The 24374-nt window shown below is 39.9% G+C and overlaps 1 protein-coding gene across 1 annotated transcript in view; it reads left to right on the top strand.

The window, feature by feature from the left end:
- Nucleotides 1-24374, top strand: part of mpp7a (MAGUK p55 scaffold protein 7a) — a 386727-nt gene that overhangs the window by 65819 nt on the left and 296534 nt on the right. Inside the window, exon 3 of the mRNA XM_020930757.2 lies at nt 13320-13471. Within this exon, the coding sequence (XP_020786416.1) occupies nt 13435-13471 (37 nt within the window). The 5' untranslated portion in view covers nt 13320-13434. The remainder of the gene's footprint in view (nt 1-13319; nt 13472-24374) is intronic.

The raw sequence follows: 24374 nt of genomic DNA, 5'->3' as shown, positions 1-24374 counted from the left end.
TCGTCACATATGAACAGTTCTTCAGATAAACTATAACATAAACAACAGAACAGAACAAGTTTAACAAACTCTCCATCTCACTCCAAATCACTAAATCCATTCAATTCTTCATCCTTGGTGTCACTTCTGAACAACTCGACCTCGACCTCTGGAGGTAAACAGAGCGCCTCTGTGTCGCTGTCGTCAGACTCAGCATCAGTTCCAGTTAGAATTATTCGTGTCTTTCTGAATCCCGACAGGATGGTTTCGGTGTCACTGAAGTCCAGACTTTGTCCATCCATCCAGTGACTTCAGGAAAGTTTCATGTTTCATCCTCCCAATGTCACAAGTTTCTCGCTCACTCCAAACTTTCTTTCTGTTGCTTGATTATCATTTTCTACTGCAGATTTCATCAATCTGCAAAATATGATTTTGTTTTTGGGGGCATTTGTGTTCAGTCTTCTCAGTCGTCTTTATAAATTTGTTTAAATGTTAAATTGTTCAGTGGTGCAGAAGTAATGGTGCGATCGACTGACATGATACAGACAGAACAGAGGCTCTTTCTGCAGGAGACATGTGCAGTAGAGTGAAGTGACAGTGGTACAGGAGGAACAGGAGCAGCAGATACTCACACACAAGACTAGAACCTCTTGTGGTTTCAGTGTGAACATTTTAATAAATAAGTCACACCGGAGTATAAGTCACAGGAAACACCCAACCATGAAAAAAACAGTTAACATTGAGTGGAGTGTTACAATTGACTGATTTTATGAGTCTCATCTGTTCTTTTATTTGAAAATGTTAATTAAGTAACACTGGACCAAAGTTCCTGTTTAACCCCTGAAATCAAGTTATATTAACGTTTTGGAGTAAACAGATAACACTTTGTAGGGTTATCCTACACTTTATTTTAGTTAATTTAAGATGAAATTATGTACAAAACTGGTTCAAACTGCTCTTCTCTCATGGGAGTTTGAAGTGGTGGTGGGAGGAGCCAAATTAACACTGAGGGAAGTTGAATGAACACTAGTGGAAGATGAGTTAACTCTAGGGGAAGTTGAATTAAGTAAAACTATATCAACTCTAGCAAATAACCCCAACTCCAACCCCCATTTAACATTCTAATAGTTAAAATGACACTTTTTGTGTTAAAAACAATGAAATATTTCACCCTGACATTTTAACCCTCCAGTTTTTGCTGTGTAATATCGATACCTGCTCATACTAGTTTTGATACTAGTTTTAGTATCGGGCTTTCGATACTTTTGACAACCCTATTTAGACCTGACAAAACGATGGAAATATGAACAGACAAACTAAAGGAATCTTGCATTTCAGATTATGTTTGTTGTTTGTGGAGGAAATGGTAGTAATAGTAGTCAGAAAATTGCAGACTGTGTGATTCAATAATTGCGTCTATTCAAGTTTCGATTAGATTGCAAAATAAACTTGTATCCCACAGACAACACACTCCCAGATGTAACCGCTCGCAGTATTAGATGCCAGTTGGACAAAAACAAACACATATTTTTGACCATTAAACACTGATTGCTTGGACAGTAAAAATGGGGTCATACATACAAGCTAATCAAAACCTTCATTAATCATTCTGTCAGAAATGTCCGAAAGTTGAGTAAAAAGAAATGTAATATGTATTTTATCTTTTTTATTGATTGTTTATCAAAATATGTCAAGTAAGTCATCAATCAAACATCTTCGCTTCAAGTTCCTGTACATGTTTTTTCCCCCGATTTATTTGAGCAGAATGTGTCTTGCTCCAGTACAGATGTTGTATTAGCAGCTCGAGGTCAAAATAAGTCTTCTGTTGCTGATTACATCTGATATAGAGATGAATATACATTTTTATTATGTGATAATCAGGAAGGGCACATAAGGATGCTAGTTGTTGGCTTTACTGTCTCGGCAAAACCCCACACTGGTTTCTGAGAGTTGGGAAAAACACTTATAAACTCATCGTGGTGAATAATTAGGATGCTCTAAATGCATAAAGAGAGTGAGGAATAAGTTTGGACCTCTGCAGACTGTTTCAAATGAACTAGCAGTATTTGGAGTAACGCGTTATAAAAGTAACAAATTACTGTAATGCATTGCTTTTTGCTGTAACGCAGTAATGTTCGGCATTACAGGGATAAAAGTGGTAATATTTTACGCGCGTTACAATGCTTTTTTAACCTGGATTGAAGTGGTGGGTTTTTCGTTTTTCTTAATACAAATACAATTTTAGCGCTAAAATCGAATTTGTATGAAGAAATATCAGCAGCGGTGAAACGCCAGGGATGCACCCGTGTAGACCGTGATCGCGAGCGAAAGGACCGGCGCAGAACCCCACGCTCCACGGAGCTAAACGCAGCTGACGCCCGATCGCGCTCGGGGGTTCTCTCAGGGGCCGTCCTGGATTCCAAGTTCTGGCCCAAGATTAGTCCTGGGCTAGTCCTGATTCAGCTCTGGTTTAGTCCTGGTTTAGTCCTGGTTTAGACCTGGTTTAGACCTGGTTTAGTCCCTGTTTTGTCCTGGTTTAGTCCTGGTTAGTTTCCTGGTTCTGGTTTAGTTCAGTCCTGGTTTAGTCCTGGTTTAGTCCTGGTTTAGTCCTGGGTTAGTCCTGGGTTAGTCCTGGGTTAGTCCTGATTCAGCTCTGGTTTAGTCCTGGTTGAGACCTGGTTTAGTCCCTGTTTTGTCCTGGTTAGTCCTGGTTTAGTCCTGGTTTAGTCCTGGTTTAGTCCTGGTTAGTCCTGGTTAGTCCTGGTTTAGTCCTGGTTTAGTCCTGTTTTGTCCTGGTTTAGTCCTGGTTTAGTCCTGGTTAGTCCTGTTTAGTCCTGGTTGGTTTGTCCTGTTAGTCCTGTTAGTCTGGTTTAGTCCTGGTTGAGACCTGGTTTAGTCCTGTTTAGTCCTGGTTAGTCCTGGTTTAGTCCTGGTTAGTCCTGGTTTGTCCTGGTTTAGTTAGTCTGGTTTAGTCCTGGGTTAGTCCTGGTTAGTCCTGGTTTTAGTCTGGTTAGTCCTTGAGACCTGGTTGAGACCTGGTTAGTCCCTGTTTAGTCCTGGTTTAGTCCTGGTTTAGTCCTGGTTAGTCCTGTGTTAGTCCTGATTCAGCTCTGGTTTAGTCCTGGTTTAGTCCTGGTCCTGGTTAGTCCTGGTTTAGTCCTGGTTTAGTCCTGGTTTAGTCCTGGTTGAGACCTGGTTTAGACCTGGTTTAATCCTGGTTTATCCTGGTGCAGCTCTGGTTTAGTCCTGGTTTCAGTCCTGGTTCAGTCCTGGTTTAGTCCTGGTTTAGTCCTGGTTTAGTCCTGGTTCAGTCCTGGTTCAGTTCGTATATGGCGCAATAGTTCGTCATCGTCACACAGTTATTTTAATGAGAATAACTTCAAAGTGCTGTAATAGTAATAGTAATGTCTTACATTTTAAACGCAGTAATATTGTAATGCAACGAATGACTTTGAAATGACGGAAACAAGTCATAAATAACACATTACAGTTTTAAAGTAACTTGTCCAACAGTGTGAACTAGTTCTGTTTTTTGACATTTTTAAGAGTGTAAAAACCCGGTACAGCCACTTTAAAGGTGCATTGTGTAACTTTTCTGGTGGAGGGTTTGTCAAACGCTTTTCTCTGTGCAGATGTTATCGCTTTGTCTGGAATGTTTCACAGTCTGGTGTTAAACCTTTCTATCTTCAGACCAAACCAGACCAAGTTACAGGTCAGATCTGTGGAGAGGCGACCCCGCTCAGTCAGAATGTCTGTTTTTCTTTGTATTTTTGAGCCACCTGCAATTAAATAAATGTAGAAGTATGGAACATTTCAGGCAGAGCAATGACATTTCCATAGAAACAAGCAGGTGATGGACCTGTACACAGTACACCTTTTAATGTAAATTTTGCAAGAATACCATTAAAAAAGAAACCGTCCCAAAAAGTAAACTGCAGTGAAACCAGATTGAAAGAAAATTGCATTAGTTTATGCCCAAATTATTCCAAATTATGTATCTAAATTATGTATTTCTTTCTTTTTTTGGATCTACACTGTTTTTGGTGTGGTTTCAAATCAACTCCATGGTTTAACACAAGGCAAGCCTCATGTGCTACCTTTAGTTTGTGCTTAAACCAAGAACTAATGCTCTGGAAAAAAAAAAAAAAGTTATCCTCCCGAGACCTGGCCCATTCATTTGTGTCCTTTATAGTGGACATTGCGTTTACCAGTTTGGACTAGGTTCCTCTGCCTAAATAGTGCTGGGGGATTATAAGGTATTATCATGTCCAGGATTTTTTTTAAATTACTCGGAGTTAGTTCGTGGCTGTAGTATGATTTAAAAAAAAAAAAAAAAAAGAAGAAGAAATTAAAAGGGAGTCTAAAAACTTTTTTGAGGCAACTGTAGAAGATTGAGAGAGACGTTGGTCATCAAAAAAAAAAAAGTTTTTGTTAGGTTGTTAACTTCACATGGATTTAACATCAAATTGTGTTATGAAGTTATAAATAAAAATAAAATTGACAAAATCTAAATGCTTATGTGTTCATTTAACTCCAAATAGAAAATCACAAAATATATCTTTTTTCTTTGGGTCCCAGGAGGAAATACTGAGTCATTTCTCACTGGAATAAGCCTTAAGAAATGATACTGACACACAATCATCTTGCTTTTAAAAAACATCTCATGTTAACCAAACTGTGATGAACTGATGTGTTTTCTGCCTTTTCCCCTCATAGTAAAAGTCGATGTTACGTATTGACTGTTATGTGATTTACTGTTAATGTACGGTCAGTTTGTTTTTGTGTGATTTTATGACAAGAGTGGACCCCAGGAAGAGTAGTTTGTGCAATTACAGAGACTAATTTGGATCCTTAAATAAACAACTAAAGAAAAAAAATACAAAAACCTGCCTGTAGTTGTTCCTTGCTCGGCCACTAGATGGTGCCATGTGACTGCTAAAGCTGTAGTGGCTCAGATCACCGCTCCTCAGCACTGCTCCTCTCTCCCATGTCCTGTGCAGTGTAACGTCTGCTGCCTCCCTCCCTCCTCTGTGTCCTCTGTGTCCTCTGTGTCCTCTGTGTCCTCTGTGTCCTCTGTGTCCTCTGTGTCCTCTGTGTCCAGCGTCCATGTGATCCGCTGTGATGTGAACAGACGCTGTGCAGAGTCCTGTTTCAGAAGACGATCCATACGACGCTCCAGATGCCTGTAAAAGGTCCCAGGTGTGTGTGTGTGGGGCTGTGACACGCTTCCTGTCCTCCCCGAGCCAATGGAAAGACGGAGGGGACAGAGAGCAGAGCATGGCACCCCTTCACAGTGTCCCTTGTCTTCGCATTAGCCTGTCCTTCACATCAGCCCTCTGACAAAAGCAGTGAGGCGTGGCGATGGGGTCAGCTCCTCTGGCTCCGGCGCTCTACTGTTCGCGCGGGCCTGCTGGACACATTTGTGGTCAGGGCTTGAAGAGCTCTAACCTCCTCTGCTGCTCCTCTTAACCTCTTTTATGGAGCCGTACAAACTCTGGTTTCATCACCTTTCAAGAACTCACAGTGTTCACATGCAAACCTGTGGAGAAGACATTCTTATCATGGTACGCAGTCCAAGGAAACATGGTTTTAAGTTTCAAGTTCCAGAGCTTTTGGGCTTTTAGGCAGATGTTTAGTTACATATTTATCTTGACCTGCTGGTGTTTAACAGTAATGCTCTGACAACTTATCAACATGTCAGACATTCAAACGTATTAGAAATAGGGTTGTCAAAAGTATTTAGAAATCAGATACTAGTCCATACTCATTTGAACAGGTATCGATACTAAAAAAGTCACATTCATAGGACAGAAATAAACCTTCTGTCCTGAATCATATACCATACACCATAAATGAACCATATGTATCTGGACGACTGAGGGATTACGCAGATACAAGACCTCATGGTAATATAAAAGAAAGTGCTAAAAATTTTATTTTGAAAATGACTTTCTTCTGTTCAAGTGTTTTCATAATCATTGTGGATCATCAGAATCTGTATTGAGTATCGCTTCTAAGGAATAGACTTGATACTCAATACTGATACCAGGACCAAACCAGGACTTGGATGTGTCCTGACACGCATTTGCATATAGCTTCTTTAAAAACACTTTTTCATTTGTTCAGTCCAAACTCAAGTGGTCAGACCTTCACAGTATTATAGATGCTTTCATAGAGGGTATGCAAATTTCAAATTGTCTACTACAACAACTACTACAACAACTACTACTACAACTACTACAACTACTACAACAACTACAGCAACTACTACAACAACTACTACTACAGCTACTACAATTACTACAGTTACTACAACTACTACAGTTACTACAACTACTACAGTTACTACAACTACTACAATTACTACACTACAACAACTACCACTACTACAACAACTACCACTACTACAACTACAACAATTTTCTGTTATTTTCATTTCTATTATAATTTCACTTATGTTTTATGTTCCATTGTATATTTGTAAATCTTTACTTCCCAAAATAAATGCATAAATAATAATAATAATATTTTTTTTTAAAAATGCATTATTTGTACTAGTACTAGTAGTTTATTAGTAGTGCAGTAGTTCAGACACTAATAGCTGAAGAAAGTCTTGACCTGAAAAGTCACATCATGGTGTCATTGAAACAAAAATTTGGGAGCTTCGGAGAACTGCAGTGTGGCTTTTTTTTTTTTTTTCCTTTTGCACAATTTTTGTCTTTGGACCCAGCATGCAGTCACAATTTTAGTTTGATGTACATGTCTCTATCTACCAGAATAGTTTATTAGTAGTTAGAGGTGCACAAAAATATGGAAATATTTATATATCGTATCATTTAATGTGATGATACAGTATCGATATCGTGGGCTGCTGTATTGATATGTCACCAAGAGTATTTTTTGGTACATTTTACTCAATTATTTTGTTACAGCTACAGTTTTGTTGATTGTTCAGAGGAAGGAAACACATTTATGCAACACATTTGACATTTTCACTGTTTTGATGATTAAAATGTAGGTGTTTTATCTTCACTTTGCACAAGAAGTGGTTTAACAAAGACTTTTAGTATCACAGACATGATTTAGTCTTTATTTTTTACTGAACCGTAGCGAATTGATTTGAAATATAGAGTGCATTTTTGATTCAATTCAATATATCGAGGTATGTATCGTATCGGCAGCTTCTTAATGATACCAGCCCCATTGCGTGTGTTGGTTGGTTCCATAAAGATGAACTGTACCAGACAGATGATTAAACCCTAGTACTTTTCGGTCGCACGCCACCGACATTTGTGAATTGTCTGTCTGAGATTTAGAGCTTCCAGAGGCCTGTTTATTGGAAAATCAATTCATTACGTTGCGTTTGATGCATGAACCATACTCGGTGCACCTCACTCCAGAAGAATGACGCTTGTGTACTTACCTGCTCTGACAGACATCTCTGGGGCTGTATTTTCCACTGCGCTCCCGTCAGTGTGTCAGACAGCCTGCGTGGAGCTGGTGGGCCGCTCTGGCTCCGTCCGTCCCAGCCCCGGTGCACGTGTTTGGGGGTCCAGGAAGTGTTGGCTCCCCTGCTGTTTGCTCCGCGGAGGTAGAGTTTATGGCCTGTTTCGCACTGCACAGAGAACTCCCAGTTTGTCTGACTTTCACATTAATAGCAGTGATTCAGGTGTGAAACTGTTATGAGCAAAGGAAGGACACAAATCTAAAGTAAACGGCGCTTTTATGGAAGGTGGTTTGGCTTTCTTCCAGCCCCCGTGTGTGCGAGAGTTGTCAAAAGAATCAGAAATGGAATGCTAATTCATATTGAAACTAGATACTAATTTTAGAAAGTGTCAGTACTAAAAAAAATATGTTCACAGGACAAAAATAAACCTTTCCTGAATAGTTTTAGAATGATCTTGAGTTGTATCAGGACAAGTATAAGAACAAATAGACAAGTATACGCCTATGGACACTATGGAACCTACCTGGACCACTGAGGATTACATTATAAAGCCACATGGGAATAGAAAAGAAAGTGCTACCATTTAATGTTGAAAAGCAGATATTTTTTGTATCATCATCATGGTATTAGTCTATGTCTTAGTATCAAAATAAGAAAGATGGCTAACTTTCCCTTTTGTAATTGAATTAAAGGTAGGGTGACCAGATTTTCAAAATTCAAAACTAGAACACACTCGAGTTGGGATGGTTCTTATTAGTGGTGTAACGGCACAAAAATCACAGTTCAGTACCTCGGTTTTGAGGTCACAGTTCGGTTCATTTTAGGTTCAATATGGGGACAAAATGCAAAACCATTTGCTTGTTGTTTATTTGTGTTGTTATTAAAGTAACTATTTTTTTTTTAACATTATACAAACGGGAAAATAAAATAAACACAAAGTGCTGTTTGGTAATTCTAATAAGTTAAATAAAATATTCTTAAATAAGCAACAAATGTAAGAAATATTATAAAAAAATAATAATTCCTTGTAAACAGTAAACCAAACTTTTCAAAAAGTAAAGCACAGCACTAACAGTTCCAACATGAACTTTTACTCACAGTGTTCAGATTTTTGGCCAGAAAAAACAACTTGTCCACACTGTCTACAGTAAGTGCAGATCTGCTGCAGTTACAGTGTCAATTCATGTGGTTCAGAGGGACGTAGCCAAGGTGGGCGACAATTGTTGTCAAAGCAGCCGCCCTAACTATGAAGCGCTGTAGGAAACTCTGCCCCAATCACGGACAAGTTCCCTCGTGAGTATTAAAGAGCCGAGCCTTCTGTGTAGCTGCACATGTAGTGGTGGAATATAAATACACACAAAATGTGCGAATTCACTCGTGCACAGCCCTGCACTGATCCGAATGTGCCGTACTGAAACGGTTCGGCACAAGCACATGTACCCTTACACCCCTAACTGTGAAAAGAGCGTGGAACATTGTGCGTTTTCGTGTTATTTATATTGTGAGGAAGTTCTGATTCTGCATTTGAGTCCGGTCAAGTGGTAACGGAGGGAAACAGGGGCAGATTTTTGACATTCAAATGTCTCTTATTCAGAAACTAGAGGGACTATTGAAATAAGTAAAGTATCAGAATGTAGGAAAGAGTTACACTCCAACAGGGTCAAGTTAAACCTGTGATATTCTTTCAAGTTGTTGACAAAAAATTTAAAAAATCATGTCATTAATGGAGGGAATGAAATATGCAGCAGTTTTTGGGCAATAAATCCAAACAGTGATAACTCTTGGTTCTCACTTCCATATCCTTAACAAACTGGTTTGAATATTTGCTTCATATAGTTTTCTACCATATGGTACAAGATTAGGTTGAAAAACCTCTTACTTTTTGAGTCATGAGATTTTTTATTAAGAAAGGTCATGGTAACGGAGGGAAAAGTAACGGAGGGAAAATTGTTCAACCAAGTAGAAGGTGCAGGATTTTACATCATTTGTCGCTTTTTTTCTTCCGAATACTTGAATATTACTTCAAAATGAAAGGAAACTATTTCTATAAAATATGTCAGTCCTTCCAAGCAAATTTGTAAAATTTTAAATACATTTTTTTTTTGAAAAAATCATGTACCTTCATCAACAGTTCAAAGATGGAATAACACAAGATATGATGAAATACATCCATTTATTGACATGATTTGCAGGTCTTTGAAATTTGGGAAATAATTGTTGTTCCATTGCATCTGTTTCATACATGGTCTGTTTAAAATGTATGGAACTTTAGAACCAAAAATGGTACAGAAAAAAGGTCAACAGTTTCATAAACTAGAGTACATATGTATCTGTTCAATACATTTTTATATCAGATGAATTAACTTGAATTTTTACTCTGCTGTTTACTTCTGCTTGACTGGGCCCATTTTTATGCTTTATGGTCATTTCCAAACAGTTTTCTGTATTTTGACTAAACAAATGACAATTTACACTCCTGTTTACTCTTGGCAGGGATTAGAATAGTCAAAAATTGTGATAGTCCTGTTTTAGTCCTGTTTTAGTCCTGGTTTAGTCCTGTTTTAGTCCTGGTTTAGTCTTAGTTTAGTCCTGGTTTAGATCCAGTTGGTCCAAAGTAGTGACACCTGGTTTTGTATAAATCTGTTGGGACAGGGGACATGGGCTCAAAACTGGGACTCTCCCGGATAAATAGGGACGACTTGTCACCCTAGTTAAAGAGTGTAATTTGTATTTCAATAAAATACATCTCAAACACAAATAATCAAAGTAGAGGTATTTGTATAAACAGCTCTTGTAAAAATCAGCTGTATGTTGTCCACTTTTTGAGAGTCTAATATTGAACGAAAATCATGAAGTGCCCGTCAGCATACTAGTTGCTCTGTATTCTATAAGAGTTGTGAGAAGCAGTTATTAACTCATCGTGGTGAATAATTGCTTTGAACGTGTAACTTTGGAGCACTGCAAACCGTTTAAAAAGATTTTCTCATTCCCACTCAGTTCTCTTAGGAGGTCCCAATGAGGTGGAAGGGACAGGTGGAAGTGGAAGCTGGATTTGTCATGGCTGAGTCAGAGTTAGCGCCTCTTCACTCGTTTTTACCTCTGAAGCTGCGGAGGAGCCGATGTTGCGATGGTCCGACCGCATGTTTCCTCCAGTCTGGTGCAGATCACGGGACCCAGAGGCCTCTGTTTCGACGATGCACCGTGGGCGGGTGTTGCAGATGCTCTCCCCGAGGTGCCAGGTGTTTACTGTGGTCCGTCTGAAGCTCAGGCAGATGACTCACTTCAGCCCATCAACAGCTGCGGATTTTACTGTCTGTTGTTACACATTCTTTCCTAAGATAAAACTGAAAATAAATCATAGTGAAATTCAATCCTACAGCCAAAGACCGGAAGCCGTAACCATTCCAGGTGTATGATTTTGCTGAGCTGTTTTCAGAATTCCCAGAGAAGGAGTCCGTTGTTGACTTCTGGCGTACATGGACATTGAACGCAAAACAACCTACTTTATATCAATCAATCAGTCTTTATTTATAGAGCCCTTTACAACACACAAGGTGACCAAAGTGCTGTCCAATAAAATCAATAAAAGTGTCATGTTTTAGTAGCCAAACTTCTCTCAAAACCCCCATTAAAAAGTGCAAAATTCCTGCAGTTAGTAGCACAACAGAACAAGTGGGTGTGAAAAAGTCAATTCAAGACTTTGTTGTGCAGAGTTTTATCAGGCTCTGTTGACTTCAGTGTAAACAAAGGGAAGTACCATTGGCAAAACGATGAAACATGGAAATATTCCGTTTGTTTTTCCCAAATTTGCATATGGCTCTTGGGACACAGTAGCCCGGTGTGCTGTTGTTTTTGTGTCTGGAGGTTTGAACAGGAAGTCAGTAGACCTGTTTCTGTGAGGTGGATTTAAATGGTTTGCCTGGAACCCAGAATACACACTTCTTCAATCTGTCACAAAGAAGTGAGTCTGGTCACTGGTGAATCTTCCTGAATTCAGATGGGTGTGATTGACAGGTGGATTATCCAATCAGGGACACACATGTTCGCCCGTATTGGAAAAAAAAATAAAGGGAAAAAAATATCAAAGTGGATTTCTGCAGAATCCATCAGTGAAGCTCTAAACTCTGTTTATCTGAGAGAAATTAGAGTTTATTTGTAAATCATATGTGACCAGTGAGCTTGTTCGCTTCACATGTGCCACTGAAATAAACAAATCTGATTGGCCGATCACGTTTGTCTGGGCTTGAGATGCAGTAGAGCATCAGAGTCAAACTCAAATTCACAGAGGCCAAAATTTTAAACTTGGACTAAGTCGTGGGCCAAAGTAGGGGTGGGTGATATCTCGATATTTTAAATATATCAAGATATTTTTTAAACCCGATATGGATTCTGACATATCGTATATATCGATATAATGTTTATATTTTCAATTCTGATTTCGCCGCTTCGCTTGTTTGTCTTCTCTGTCGTCGACCCTGCGTGTGTAACTTGTACAATAGTGTTTGGAAACGTTGGGTTTGATCTGCAGTGGATTGTGGGAAACCTCACAGCTCCTTACACTGGTGAGGAACATTGATCTGTTAGAATAATGAACCTCCCGAGCTTCCTCTGCTAAAGGAGCTCATGGTTATCGTAGAGTTAATGCAAAGATGAGCTTGAGTTGAGTTGTTTTATTTATGAATGAAAAGAAGGCAATATGTATGATTTCTTCTATTTTACAGTTAAAGTATTATTTATGTAATATGGGATTTTTTGTAATCTTAAATGTGGCAGAAGCACTTTGTTCCTACATAAACTTCCCACCTCTTGCACTTTATTTTTCCTGTACAGACAAGACAAGTTTAATAATAGTTTTGCTTAAACATTGAATCAGAACAAGCAGAATATAAAACAATAACTACATTTATAATAAATAATGTCTGTATAGTTTATCTGTAGCCGGTGGGACAGCTCTAATACATGTTTGATAGGATCTCATGGGCCAAATATAATTATATCACGGGCTAAATTTGACCCCTGGGCCTGAGTTTGACATGTCTGCAGTAGAGGGAGCAGGGACCAGACTGATATTAAGCTCTATAAAAATAGAGAGATCAGTGTGGATTTGCAAACACATGGTCATTTACAAAAATATAATTACTGTATATAAGAGTTTGAGTGCAGATTGATTTAAAAGTATAAAAGACAAAATTAAGGAGAAACACATACTTCCGTAATGAATGTATTTTGGCTTGTTCTTTGACACTCATTCATGTTTAGCTTTGTTGCATACAAAAAAGTTGGACAGCAGCAGCTTGTCCAAATGAAAAAGCCACACTCGACCTCCTCTTTAAGACTTTACTGTATGCTACTGTTTATGTCTGATGCGTGCAGCAACTCCAGTGGGACATTTAAACGAACCGTAGACCTTTTTATTTGCGTTTTACATCACCTGGCTTCCTGTCCCTGCCCTATCTGGCTTTCCAGTTGAGCGCCATTATTTATGAAGCAATACCTCTCCATGCATGTTTGGTTTCTCACAGGCCCCGCTCCCCATACTCCCTCCGGTGGATAACGCTCCCCTTGTTTCCGCTGTGATATTTGCCTGGGAGGTAGATGCCTGACGGACCAGGTGATATTGGCTCTGATATAAAGGGATGTCCGGGCGTTGAGGAGGAAAAGGGGCTGGTAGTAAACGCACTGAGTCAACTCTTACCTGACTGTCAACAGAGAGCTGGCTCCACTACACTCGCTTACATACGTTTGCTTCTCGTCGCCATGGAAACGTGTCGCTCTGATATCCCAAAACATTCGTCAAACACAGCGGTGCGTTTTACAGTAGCGGCGGGCACACACGAGCTCGCGGCCGCTCTGCTGTTTGACAAGTGCCCTCTAAAATGTGTCTCTCCTGCAGGACTCTATGGCATAAATCTGCTGCGTGGATTCAGCTGGTGCTCCGCTCCTGACGCCCTGTCGCCATTTTCCACAGCCCCCGAGAGAAGAGGGAGAGGAGGGAGGAGGCTCAGGCCATGCCCGCCCTGTCCACCACCATGGGCCACGAACCAGGTACACACATGCACTCGAGTACTGCAGTCTAAAAGCTCCCATATAAATCTTCTTGAATTGTTATTATTGTTATTATTATTATTCTGTATTAAGTAGCCCACTCAAAGACACATTGTTCATTCACTCTACACCTGTAGCCTCAAACGTCCTGGGGCAGACTGACTGAAGTGAGGCTGGCAATCTGCCCCACCATCCTTCATCACCAATCATTCACTCCAAGTTACAACATGAATCTAAAGAGTGCTCCTGTGGTTTTAAAGTTCACCTTCACAGGACTGACTTTCATATCATGTTGGCATAATGCTCTGTGCTGCTAACTGCCTATTTTAACTTATTTCTTTCCCCCGTTAGTAGTAGCAGATCCAAATCTAAATGTACAGTATTTGTTGACTGAAAGTTGGCATCTTTCTGGTGTAAGTGAAATGCTTGGCGGTGTGGGGTGGGATGAGGCGGGTGGATGGGTTACTGTTGGGTTCCAGGATGAGGGCAGGGACGAGGTTTACTTGTTACCTCAAATAAACCTTGTAACTATCTTTAGTTTTTGCCATATTCAGGCATGAAAATCTCTCACCTTTCACCATTTTGAAACCAAAATAGGTGACCTACATGAATTGTGTAGATTCAATGAGAAAAGTTTGGGGAGGTGTCGTAGCTCTTGAGACCGGCACATCACAAACACACACAAACACACACACACTCCCAGTGCCTGACTTATCCGCAACAGCGTGTGCCCTTGCGTGCCAGATCTGTGTTTGTCACGATGTGATTTGGTAGATGTGCAGAGGCTGCCAAATACCACTGAGAATGTCACTCCACTTAGGAATTTGAAAAACCTGGTGCAAAAATCCTACCCACTTTCTTCACTTTGAAGTTGTTTTGTGTAAAGTGCCAGTGGAAGTGGGATTAAAGAAGAGGTTCTCAAACTGTGGGTGAGGGTCCATAAAAAGGGGCACAGAGTGATTGAGTGCAGTACAGTTTGCTTGGTTTATTTTAAGCCTAAATGAACATTTATCAGATCAAATTGAGATAGATTTATAAAAACATTGGTGTACGGTATATGTGCCAAAATTAGGGCCGGGTATCATTCAGAATTTGCCGATACAATACATATCATGATACATAGGCCACGATACGATACATATCTTGATACAGTGAGCCCGCGGCCAGAGCCCGCGGCTCGCGGAGGCTCGGGCACGTTGCATCTCACGTGGTCAGAAAAAAGTAAAAAAAGTGTAAAGAAAAGACGTCAAACTTAAAGAAATGCTCGCGGTGGAGTTTTTTAAAATAAAAGCCAGTGAGAAACAGACGTTTACAATCAAATAAATAAATAATAAAAACTGTGTTAACGGCGTTAAAATAATTGTATGAAAATAATAATGACTTAACTGGTTAATGCAAAGTTAACGCGTTAACATGCCCGGCCCTAATTTTAATCATCAAAACAGTGAAAATGTCAAATGTGTCGCATCAACAAGTTTCCTTCCTCTAAACAATCAACAAAACTGTAGCTGTAACAAAATAATTTAGTAAAATTTACCAAAAAAAGACTCTAGGTGATATATCGATTCAGCAGCCCACAATATCGATACTGTATCATCACATTAAACGATACGATATATCGATATTTCAATATTTCTGAACACCCCTAGCCAAAATAACTGAAAAACACAAATAAATGTAGAAAATGACAAAGATGGTCTCGATTTGGTCTGAGTGTGTCGTGGTTTTGGTCTTGACCCTCAGAGGTCTTGCCCCCTTTCCCCCCCCGCGTGCACCCTTCTCCCTTTTCACCCCTGACCCGTTTTCATGCCTGCATATTAACTCCAGCAGGTTTATGTTTGGTGATTTATGTCTATATTGTGATGTATTTTTTCATCCTTGCAATTATTGTTTAAAAATGGTAATCAAAAAATTTGTTAGAGAAGGAAAAAAACAAAAAAGCGACATCAACAGTGAGTGAATTTCCCTCCTCACCTGCTACATCTCATTGTTCTGAGGCGTGTGCTGGTTCTGTGTCTGTAGCGCTGTGTAAGACTTGTCATCACCCGGCCAGCTGCCAGAGCTCAGACCTCTGCGGGCCCGGGCTGTGGTTTAACAGCCCCGCTCCATCACCCCAGACACATGTCTCGGGACTGCACAGGACAGCCAGAGGACAGGGAGAGGACAAAAGGACGTGCGCTCCTCTGATGGACAAAGAGTATGTGCTCCTTAGACGTTTAACAGCCGCCCTGGAAATTCACACAGACAAAGTGGAAAGCCAGATCGACAATTAGGATTAGAGTCATTTGGGGTAATTGCCGGCGATGGTTTGTGTTTCCAAATCAAACAGTCCTGGGGCTCATCTCTGGTGTGATGGTCCTGTGAAGCTGTGCAGGTGAAACATGAAGACCTCACAGCCCCGGTGACTCACTGATGCCCGTGGACAGACTGGTACCAGCGCCAAGAACAGGATCACAGCTCTGCCAGTGCTCCACCCGCAACCAGATCCTACAGATACACTCTGGAGCATGGAAAATGTGTGTCATCTTTAGCCACAGGGGAGACCTTTAAACGGTTCTAAACTCTGGTGAACCTTGTCAACGCCATCTAGAGGACAGGCTTTTCAATCAAAACCTCAAAGCTGTGCAACCCTCCTGAAAACAATGATCACAGAGACCAGATTTTTTTGTATTTTGTATTTGTTATTTATCAGTTAGGGTTGTCAAAAGTACTGAATATCAGATACTAATCAATACTTAAACTAGTATCGAAATTAGATACTCCTTTGAGCAAATATTGATACTAAAAAAGTCACAGGACAGAAATGAACCTGAATAGATTAAAAATGATGTTGAGCTGTACCAGAACAAGTATAAGAGCACATAGACTAATATAGACACATGGACACTATGGAACCTACTGAACCACCGAGGGAGTAGAGGCCACATGGGAATAGAATTGGAATTGGTATTAAATAGTGCTGTCAAAAACATTGCATTATTAATGAGTTGAACGCAAAACAATTTTAACAGCGTTCATTTTTTTATCGTGAGATTAACGCTCTTTGTAGTGAATTAGTTTTTTCATAAGATGTAGCCTCTACGGCTATAAACTGGAGGCAAAACAATCTGTACAAAACTGAGAATTCCTGGTTGGAGGAGGTGGACTAAATCACGGCACGGTTGGTCATGAACACACACACACACACACACACAACTTCACTATACAAGCCCTGCTTGTATGTTACTCATACAAGGAAAACACAAAATCAAGTCCACTCCACTACACGCTGCAAATCCGTGCTTACCTTCAGTAAGGACTGGGACAGACACGGAAGTTTTGCAGCTTCATCTCTGGCTGTTTTCACTCCTTGCAATTATAGCCATAAACTCACGGAGGAGCGTGTATCGCAGCAGGACTCACATCTGTCTCACTATTTAAAAGATATTTCTGCCACTGGACTTATTTTCTCTGCTAAAGCGATAGTTCTGCTGTGCCACATGTAAACACAGCGCCTGTGATGACATCATCGCGCCTAATACAGCAGTGTTGGGGCAGACGAACACAGTCACGTTAACTGGAGATCACTGGACGTCCCTCAATCACGAGCACGACCTCAGGTCACAGCACATTACTTCATCCACATTCAGTCATTGTTACTGTTCTGAAGAAGGAAGAGACACATTACTCACAGTGTCAGAGCACTTTATGAAAATGAGAGTGGAAGAACATCCAACACAAAGTCATCACACTAACAATTGTTATGGTTTGCAATTAAAAAACACTTTTCTTTGTTGATAAGAGTATTTAAATGATGATTCAAAAAAATTGGGGTTAATTTGCAATTAATCACGAGTAAATTATGACAGTCAAGAGATTAATCACAATTAAATATTTTAATCAACTGACAGCAGTAGTGTTAAACATTCAGTCTTAATATCGAAGTAGAGTTTGAAATTTCTCATAATCATGAGATTAGCCCCAGTACAGATATAGTATTGTATAAGTTCAGTCAGGAAGTGTACAGTTGCATGCTAGTTGTTAACTTGCTGCAGAACCTCACGCCCATGGAACAGTCAAGTCAGGTCACTTTCATTTCTTTGTATTTGTACTTGATCAAGATATTCTAGCAACATTGAAACACGATGTGACTAGGCTACGTGTCTGCCTATAAAAGTCTGGGTCAAGCGTAAAAATTGCCTGAATTTGAGCCGGCTCTGGGTGAGTCGGGGCTACGTGAAGTGCTTAGCAGACGGGCCTGTGTGTATTCTTTTCATCATAATGCGTGTTCTGATGGTAAAGGTTTTTGGCTGCAGTTTATTTGACATTATGAGAAAGAAACACAGTAAATCACCAGTGTGTAAACGTCAGGGATGCGACATTCCCTTTAAGACTTCCTCTGTGTGCAGTTACAGGGAAACTCATCTCTGTACCACCACACTTTGTTTTCCACAATAAAGGGCACATGGGAGATCATCAGACCTCCCTCTCCCCAGACACCGCCTCTTTCCATTTCTAGTAAAACATCTGGCTACATTTTGATACTGAATCCTGAATGTTTCCTTTTGACTTTATGGTGTACTCTTAATTAATTGTCATTTAGGGCTGTACAGTTTTCTAATTGCTATTTTTCTGATAAACATTTTGATTAGATTTACGATTTATGTAATAATAAATAATACGATTCTGTTGGAGTTCACATTTTAAACACATTCAGAAGAAGTGAGCAAAAGACTGAAATCTGAACTGACAAAGTAATAAAAGTGTCACATTTCAGAACATATTGTACTGTACTGATCTAAACTACAGAGAGACAGTTTTTATGCAGAATAAGACAGGAGATTTTATTGTTTGAGGAGGAAATTATGATGTTTCAAATGCATTTCAGCCTTTGTGGTTTGCTAATTGCATCCATTCAAATTGTAATTTTAATTTAATTTCATTTTGCAGTGTTATTGGCATGACTCAGCTTTTGTATACCTCTATATGTAGCTTTGGTATTTTATCAACTTGGACTTTAAAACATGAGGAGCTACAGTGTATATCTACCGCAAGATCACAAGTACCAGTGGCACTGTATTAAGAGCTGAATAACAAAAATAACCTAATTAAGGCACAATTAGCCAATCACTGTGATTTCAAATTCTCCTGTCTTATTTTGCATTAAAACTGCTAACCCTGTAGTTTAGAACTGTACAAACACATTCTGAAATTCGTGCTGTCAAACAAAAACAGATTAACAGAGGAATCACAATTAACTTTTTTTTTTTTTTTTTTTTTTTTTGACGAAAATGATGTATTCTTATTATTTTTTTTAAAGCCCAACTGGCTATAATTCAAGTCTACAAATTGCATTTCATGAGTTTGTGTGACCACTGTTCCAGGTTAATGTACATACAAGTTTAGTGAAGTTAAAGCATAGAACTATAATAAAATCTGGAAGATGAATCCAAAATGGCGCTGTATTGCTTTCAGTGACCTGTGCTCAATGGTGCATGGGCCCAAAAAATAGTTTCGCTTTTGCATTTACTTTCTCAATAGGGGGCAGCTCTTCCCGCGCATGTGACGTCTGTAATGTGCACGGCGTGGAGCATTTGGACCAATCAGAGCGTGAGCTGCTAGAGTGGAGCTAGCGCGGGCTCAGAGCAGGACTAGGCTAACTCTTGCAAAGCAAAATTTTAGGTACTTTGAGGATTTTAAAATGTATAGTTTATATTGTGAAAATAGAAAAGAATTCTACAAAATCTGACCTTTGTGAAAGTTGTGAAAGCTGTCAGAACATGAGCAGTTTAAATTCCCAAAAAATGCATTGTAACTTCTATGAGATCATTCTTTTTGGGCCCAAGTTCCCAGGAGCTGCAGTACCTGGAGCGGCCACTAGTCCATCTCAAACCGGAACAGAAGGGGAGGAGCTTATCCACTTATTATTATAGATCCATGGGTTAAAGGCCCTTCATTGCCACTTGCGGGTGTAGCTGGCTCTTGTGATGAAAGATGTAAGTTGTTACGGCTCACTCGGTGTCTCCCAGGGTTCTGTAGCAGTTTGGCCCATTGTACTCGTTTAAGGGCTCAGGAGAGCAGCATCACCTTTCTTGCCATTGACTGATCAGTGCTCGTCCATGTGAGGACTGATGGACTTAATGTTTAAATATAAATATATGTATATCGTCAGTGGGGGAGTAACGGATTACATGTACCAGAGTTACGTAATCAGAGTACAAATTATACAGTTACAATTACTGTTTCAATGATTACAGTTACTTTGTTGAAATAAATGGATTACATGGCGGTATTTTCCTGTTTTCACATTTTGGGCTATATCCCTTTTTTTTTTTTTTTCCTTCTCAGTAATTCCACTCATTGTCGAACACTAAATCAGGTCTAAAACCAGGTCTAAAACCAGGTCTAAACCAGGACTAAACCAGGACTAAAACCAAAGTCTAAACCAGGACTAAAACCAAGTCTAAACTAGATCTAAATCAGGTCTAAAACCAGGATTTAGCCAGGGCTAAACCAGGACTAAAACAGGACTTAACAGGACTAAACCATGCTGCGTGGACCATGTCTTCTCCTCTTCTATCAATAACATTTTTAATACGTTAAGGAAAAACTGGACTTTTTATTGTCTTTTAGCAAACAAAACATCTTATGTGAAGATTTCCTCGTCATTACTCACTTTAAGTAATTTAATGGATTACGTTACAAACTACATTTTGGGGTATGTAATCTGTAATCTGTAGGGGAATATATTTTAAAAGTAATGTATATCGTGAAAATATCGTAAGAGATTTGGATAATGTTACATCCCTAATCATGAGCCTCCACACCATATCGTGATCTTTCCAACGATATCGCAATAAATATCGTCCCGTGAGCTTCATACCGTGATATCGTACCGTGGGACTTGGATATCGTTACACTCTTAATCAAAACAGATTGTGCGACGAATCTGCGTTAATTCGTGAAATACATGTGATTCTCGTGTTGGTCCGTTCAGTTCATATTTGAGTAAGTTCTACTGGGCACGTTTAAAATGTGAACTTTGAACAGAATCCTATTATTAAATCATAAATCGCAAATCTAATGGCATTGCTTGACAGAAGAATTACAATTAAATATTTTCCCCAATTCCCTCCGCTCTAATCAGCTGCTTAGAAACTGAAAGCTCATAATAAATACTTGTGGGATCGTACTGAGAGCCAAAGCGAGAAAGTTGCTGTACAAAATTAAAACCGGCGTAAATTCTGCATACCTCTAGTTTCGTGTTTTATGAGAAAAATTATAATTGGTTAAAAGCTCCAAAAAAGTGAGTTGAGCTAAATTAGAGGCCCTTCCCTGTGCTTTGGCTGGAGGCTGGTGTGTACTGTCAGTAGCAACACCTCACCAGGAGAACATAAATCCCCCAGCGATGGTGCGGCGGGCCAACACACACACAGACATTACGCCATGTTGTCAGTGCACTAAGCAGCCGTCCGCACACACTCACCGCACACGGGCTTTACACCGCCGCATAATGGACCGCGTGTTATCATTAATATTACTGCAGGAGGAGCGTGGGACTGCCAATGTGGAGTGGCCATTACCCAGTGTTTAGTGAACAAACACAGCAGGCAGACACATGTGAAATCAAATGCTTGGTGCGCGCCCAAGTCAACAGCAGGCCGTGTGTGAATGAGAGGCTAATGAATGAAACCAAATAGTGAGAAAACAAAACCGAAAAACTGTAAAAGGTTGGAGAGATGTCCGATATGACCACAGGGACTGCACTGGCGCTGGCTGACGGGGAGGCGCTGTTTGTGATGGGATTAAGAGTCAAACTGTTGATCCTGCGATAGTCCGGAATCTTTAAAACAGCCACGAAAAAGTAAATAAAGATTAACCAACATTTATGCATCTGTGGACAGTCTGTGAACCGGCGTCCAGATACTAACATTTCAAACTCAATTTCAATATTAAGGAACAGACTTGATACTCGGCACTGATTCTGATACCTCGATGATAATCAACTTTAAATTGTAGTACTTTTTAGGTTCCATACAGGTCCATGGGGGTACACTAGTCTATGTGGTCATACATTACATACATACATTTTTTGGATATCAGCTATCGGCCTTTGGTCCATCCAGCTGCATACATTTTCATTGTGAATATATGCATATAAGTCTAGCACTTTAGTCCAAAGTACTGCAAAACAGTATGTCTACACTGCTCTCTTATCCAGTTTGTAGTAGAACGAGGTCGGGGATGGCTTTGTACTAAATTCAGAGCACATAATTTGAGGGACATTACCAAAATCAGTCCCATATATCAGCCCAAAAATATCAGTTTAAGTAGAGCTTATTGGTTTGGTGGTTCTCTGGGTTCAAAACCATCACCATGGGCCATGGAAAAACCTGCATCGGTCAATCTTTAGTTAAGAGGGTCCTCTCTCCAACAAATCATCAGGTCTTTGTTAACTGCAGCAGAGATAAGCAACAGTTGGCTCTGGATCAGAAAAAAGAACAACACCTGGACTGTTAAATAAAGCAGGAGGACAAGATGCTGAGGGGGGAGTCCTGAGACACCAGGTATCACCGTTAAACCCTCTGGAAAGGCCAAAACCTCATCAATGAGTGTGTATACATGCACATCAGTATCCCGGTTATGATCGGGTTTTTTGAGTATCCTGGTTTCTTCATGGTGCATGTAAACGCAGTATCCCAGTTTCAGTATCCCGGTTATTAGAAACCGAGATACTGTAGCTGGTTTATTCTGATAGTAACCATGGTACTATGGCATGTAAATGCAGTATCCCGGTTACTGCAACATAAAGTTGAGTGCACATGCGTCCAAAAGACAAACACTTTCCAGTCTTTTCACCACAACAGTAGCGACATAAATAAAGTGACCGACATAAATAAAGTGACCAACATAAATAAAGTGACAATACATGAGTGAAATGACTGTAAAATAAAAAGCTGCACTAAACCTGCACATGTACAGTCTGCACTCGTATGACCTGCACACGTCTGATCACTGAAAAGCTAAAACATGAACTATCTCCAACATGATATACAAACAGAACAGACTCACCATCATCAGCATGTCTTCTGTCACAAAAAGAACACACATAATCCACTGAGTCATGTCCTTTAGTCCGACAGAAGCTGATCACATCAGCGGCACAAGGACTGTTTTTATCAGCACTAACAGTTTATGTAAATTAACCATGTGGTTTTAAGTTTTGTTTCTGTAAAACGTAAACAAATGTGTCAAAGCTGAATTATCTGATCAAACAGGCTGATGTGGTTCTATAGTGGTTCTGGTTTATATGTTGTAAAGTTGAGTTTATTCATTCAGAAGATTTTAATGAAGAATCTGTTGGGTTTGATGTGTGCAGTGGATTGTGGGAGATCTCACAGCTCCCCACCGCTGGTTAAACCTCCCGAGCTTCTTATACTAAAGGAGCTCATGGTTTGTATTTTTCCTGGTTTATTAAATTGATTTAAGTAAATTTTTGTGCTTGCACATTTGTAAGATTATGTCAAGAAACCGGGATACTCCATTTGATCATGTACACAGGGATATGAGTGTCCCTGGTTTCTCAGTGCACATGTAAACACAGTAACCCGAATACTGACAGAACCAGGATATGTCTTATAACCGGGATACTGATGTGCATGTAAACGCACTCAGTGAAACCTCAAGGAAGGAGGGTCCGCACAGGAGACACCAATGATGGAACTTGCCTTCAGCACTACAGGCCATGACTCAAATCAGTGACTGAAACACCAAGTCCTATTAACTCTGTTAGTCGGTCTACATCTCCGAAGCTCAGAATGTTCTGTTCCACCTTCCACTACATGAAAACTCCATGTGGTGGTAGTTTTCAAGTCGACTAAATCTTGACAACCAGCCATCGATGTAGGCCTCACTAGCTCATAAAATCTTTTTTGTAAACAGTTTTTTAGTGGCTTAACCATATGATGAGTAATATACGGAGGATACGCTGAGTTACCCGATCACTGCTCTTCCTCTCCCCACCTCTCTCCTCTTCCTCCTCCTCCTCCACACAGCTGCTGTTGTGACCCCCCTTCCTCTCTCAGCTGTGATGGACTTTTGTTGTGGGCTCGGTCTGGGACAGATAAGCGCTCCTCCCCCGCTCTCCTTGGCTCCTCTTGGCTCTCCTTGGTTCGGCTTGGCTCGGCTTGACAACGGCCCACAGCTCTGTCTGCTGCACACCATCCATCTCCCGGCACAGAGCACTCACCACGGGCCCACGGACACAGACAGTTACTGCTTTACTACCACTGGACGGGATTGTTCTGTTTTACTGCTTTCATGCACTATGCACAGAGGCGGGGAGAGCAGCCAAAAACTGTGCTTCAACTAAGAGTAACGTTAACTCAAAATGATATTACTCAAGTAGAAGTACAAAGTAGTGCTCAAGAAATGATCAAATAACAGTAAAAAGTATGAGAGAAAAGTACAACTCAGGTAAAAATAACTCAAGATTACCTGTCGGGACGTAACATCTGATTTATAGTTTGACGTTATTGTAATGACAACAAAATATTTTTAAAATATTGTATTGTGTTGTAAAGGACAGACACAAAAATGAGACAAACTAAATCATGTGACAGAGCGGTGCAAGAAACACAAATGTACAAATCATTTCATATTGTTGTCACATAAAGCTTTTGTCTTTTTTTGCTTTTTTGTCCACAACTTTTACTAAAGTAAGAGTACTGTTACTTCAATAAACTATTACTCAGGAGGAATAAAATTATGCTGCTAGAAAAGTTATCTAAAAAGTACAATTTCTTTAAAAAGTTAGCAGAAATGTTGCTGAGTACTATGACTATGCATCTTAACGGTCTTTCTTGTCTGGTTATACAATACTGAGCAAGACTCGTCAAACACAATGATTATAGATTGATTATAG

The sequence above is a fragment of the Boleophthalmus pectinirostris genome, unplaced genomic scaffold, assembly GCF_026225935.1.
Source record: "Boleophthalmus pectinirostris isolate CB_2022bp ecotype Guang Dong unplaced genomic scaffold, ASM2622593v1 HiC_scaffold_15, whole genome shotgun sequence".
Lineage (NCBI taxonomy): Eukaryota > Metazoa > Chordata > Actinopteri > Gobiiformes > Gobiidae > Boleophthalmus > Boleophthalmus pectinirostris.
This window is presented reverse-complemented; position numbering and strand designations above follow the sequence as displayed.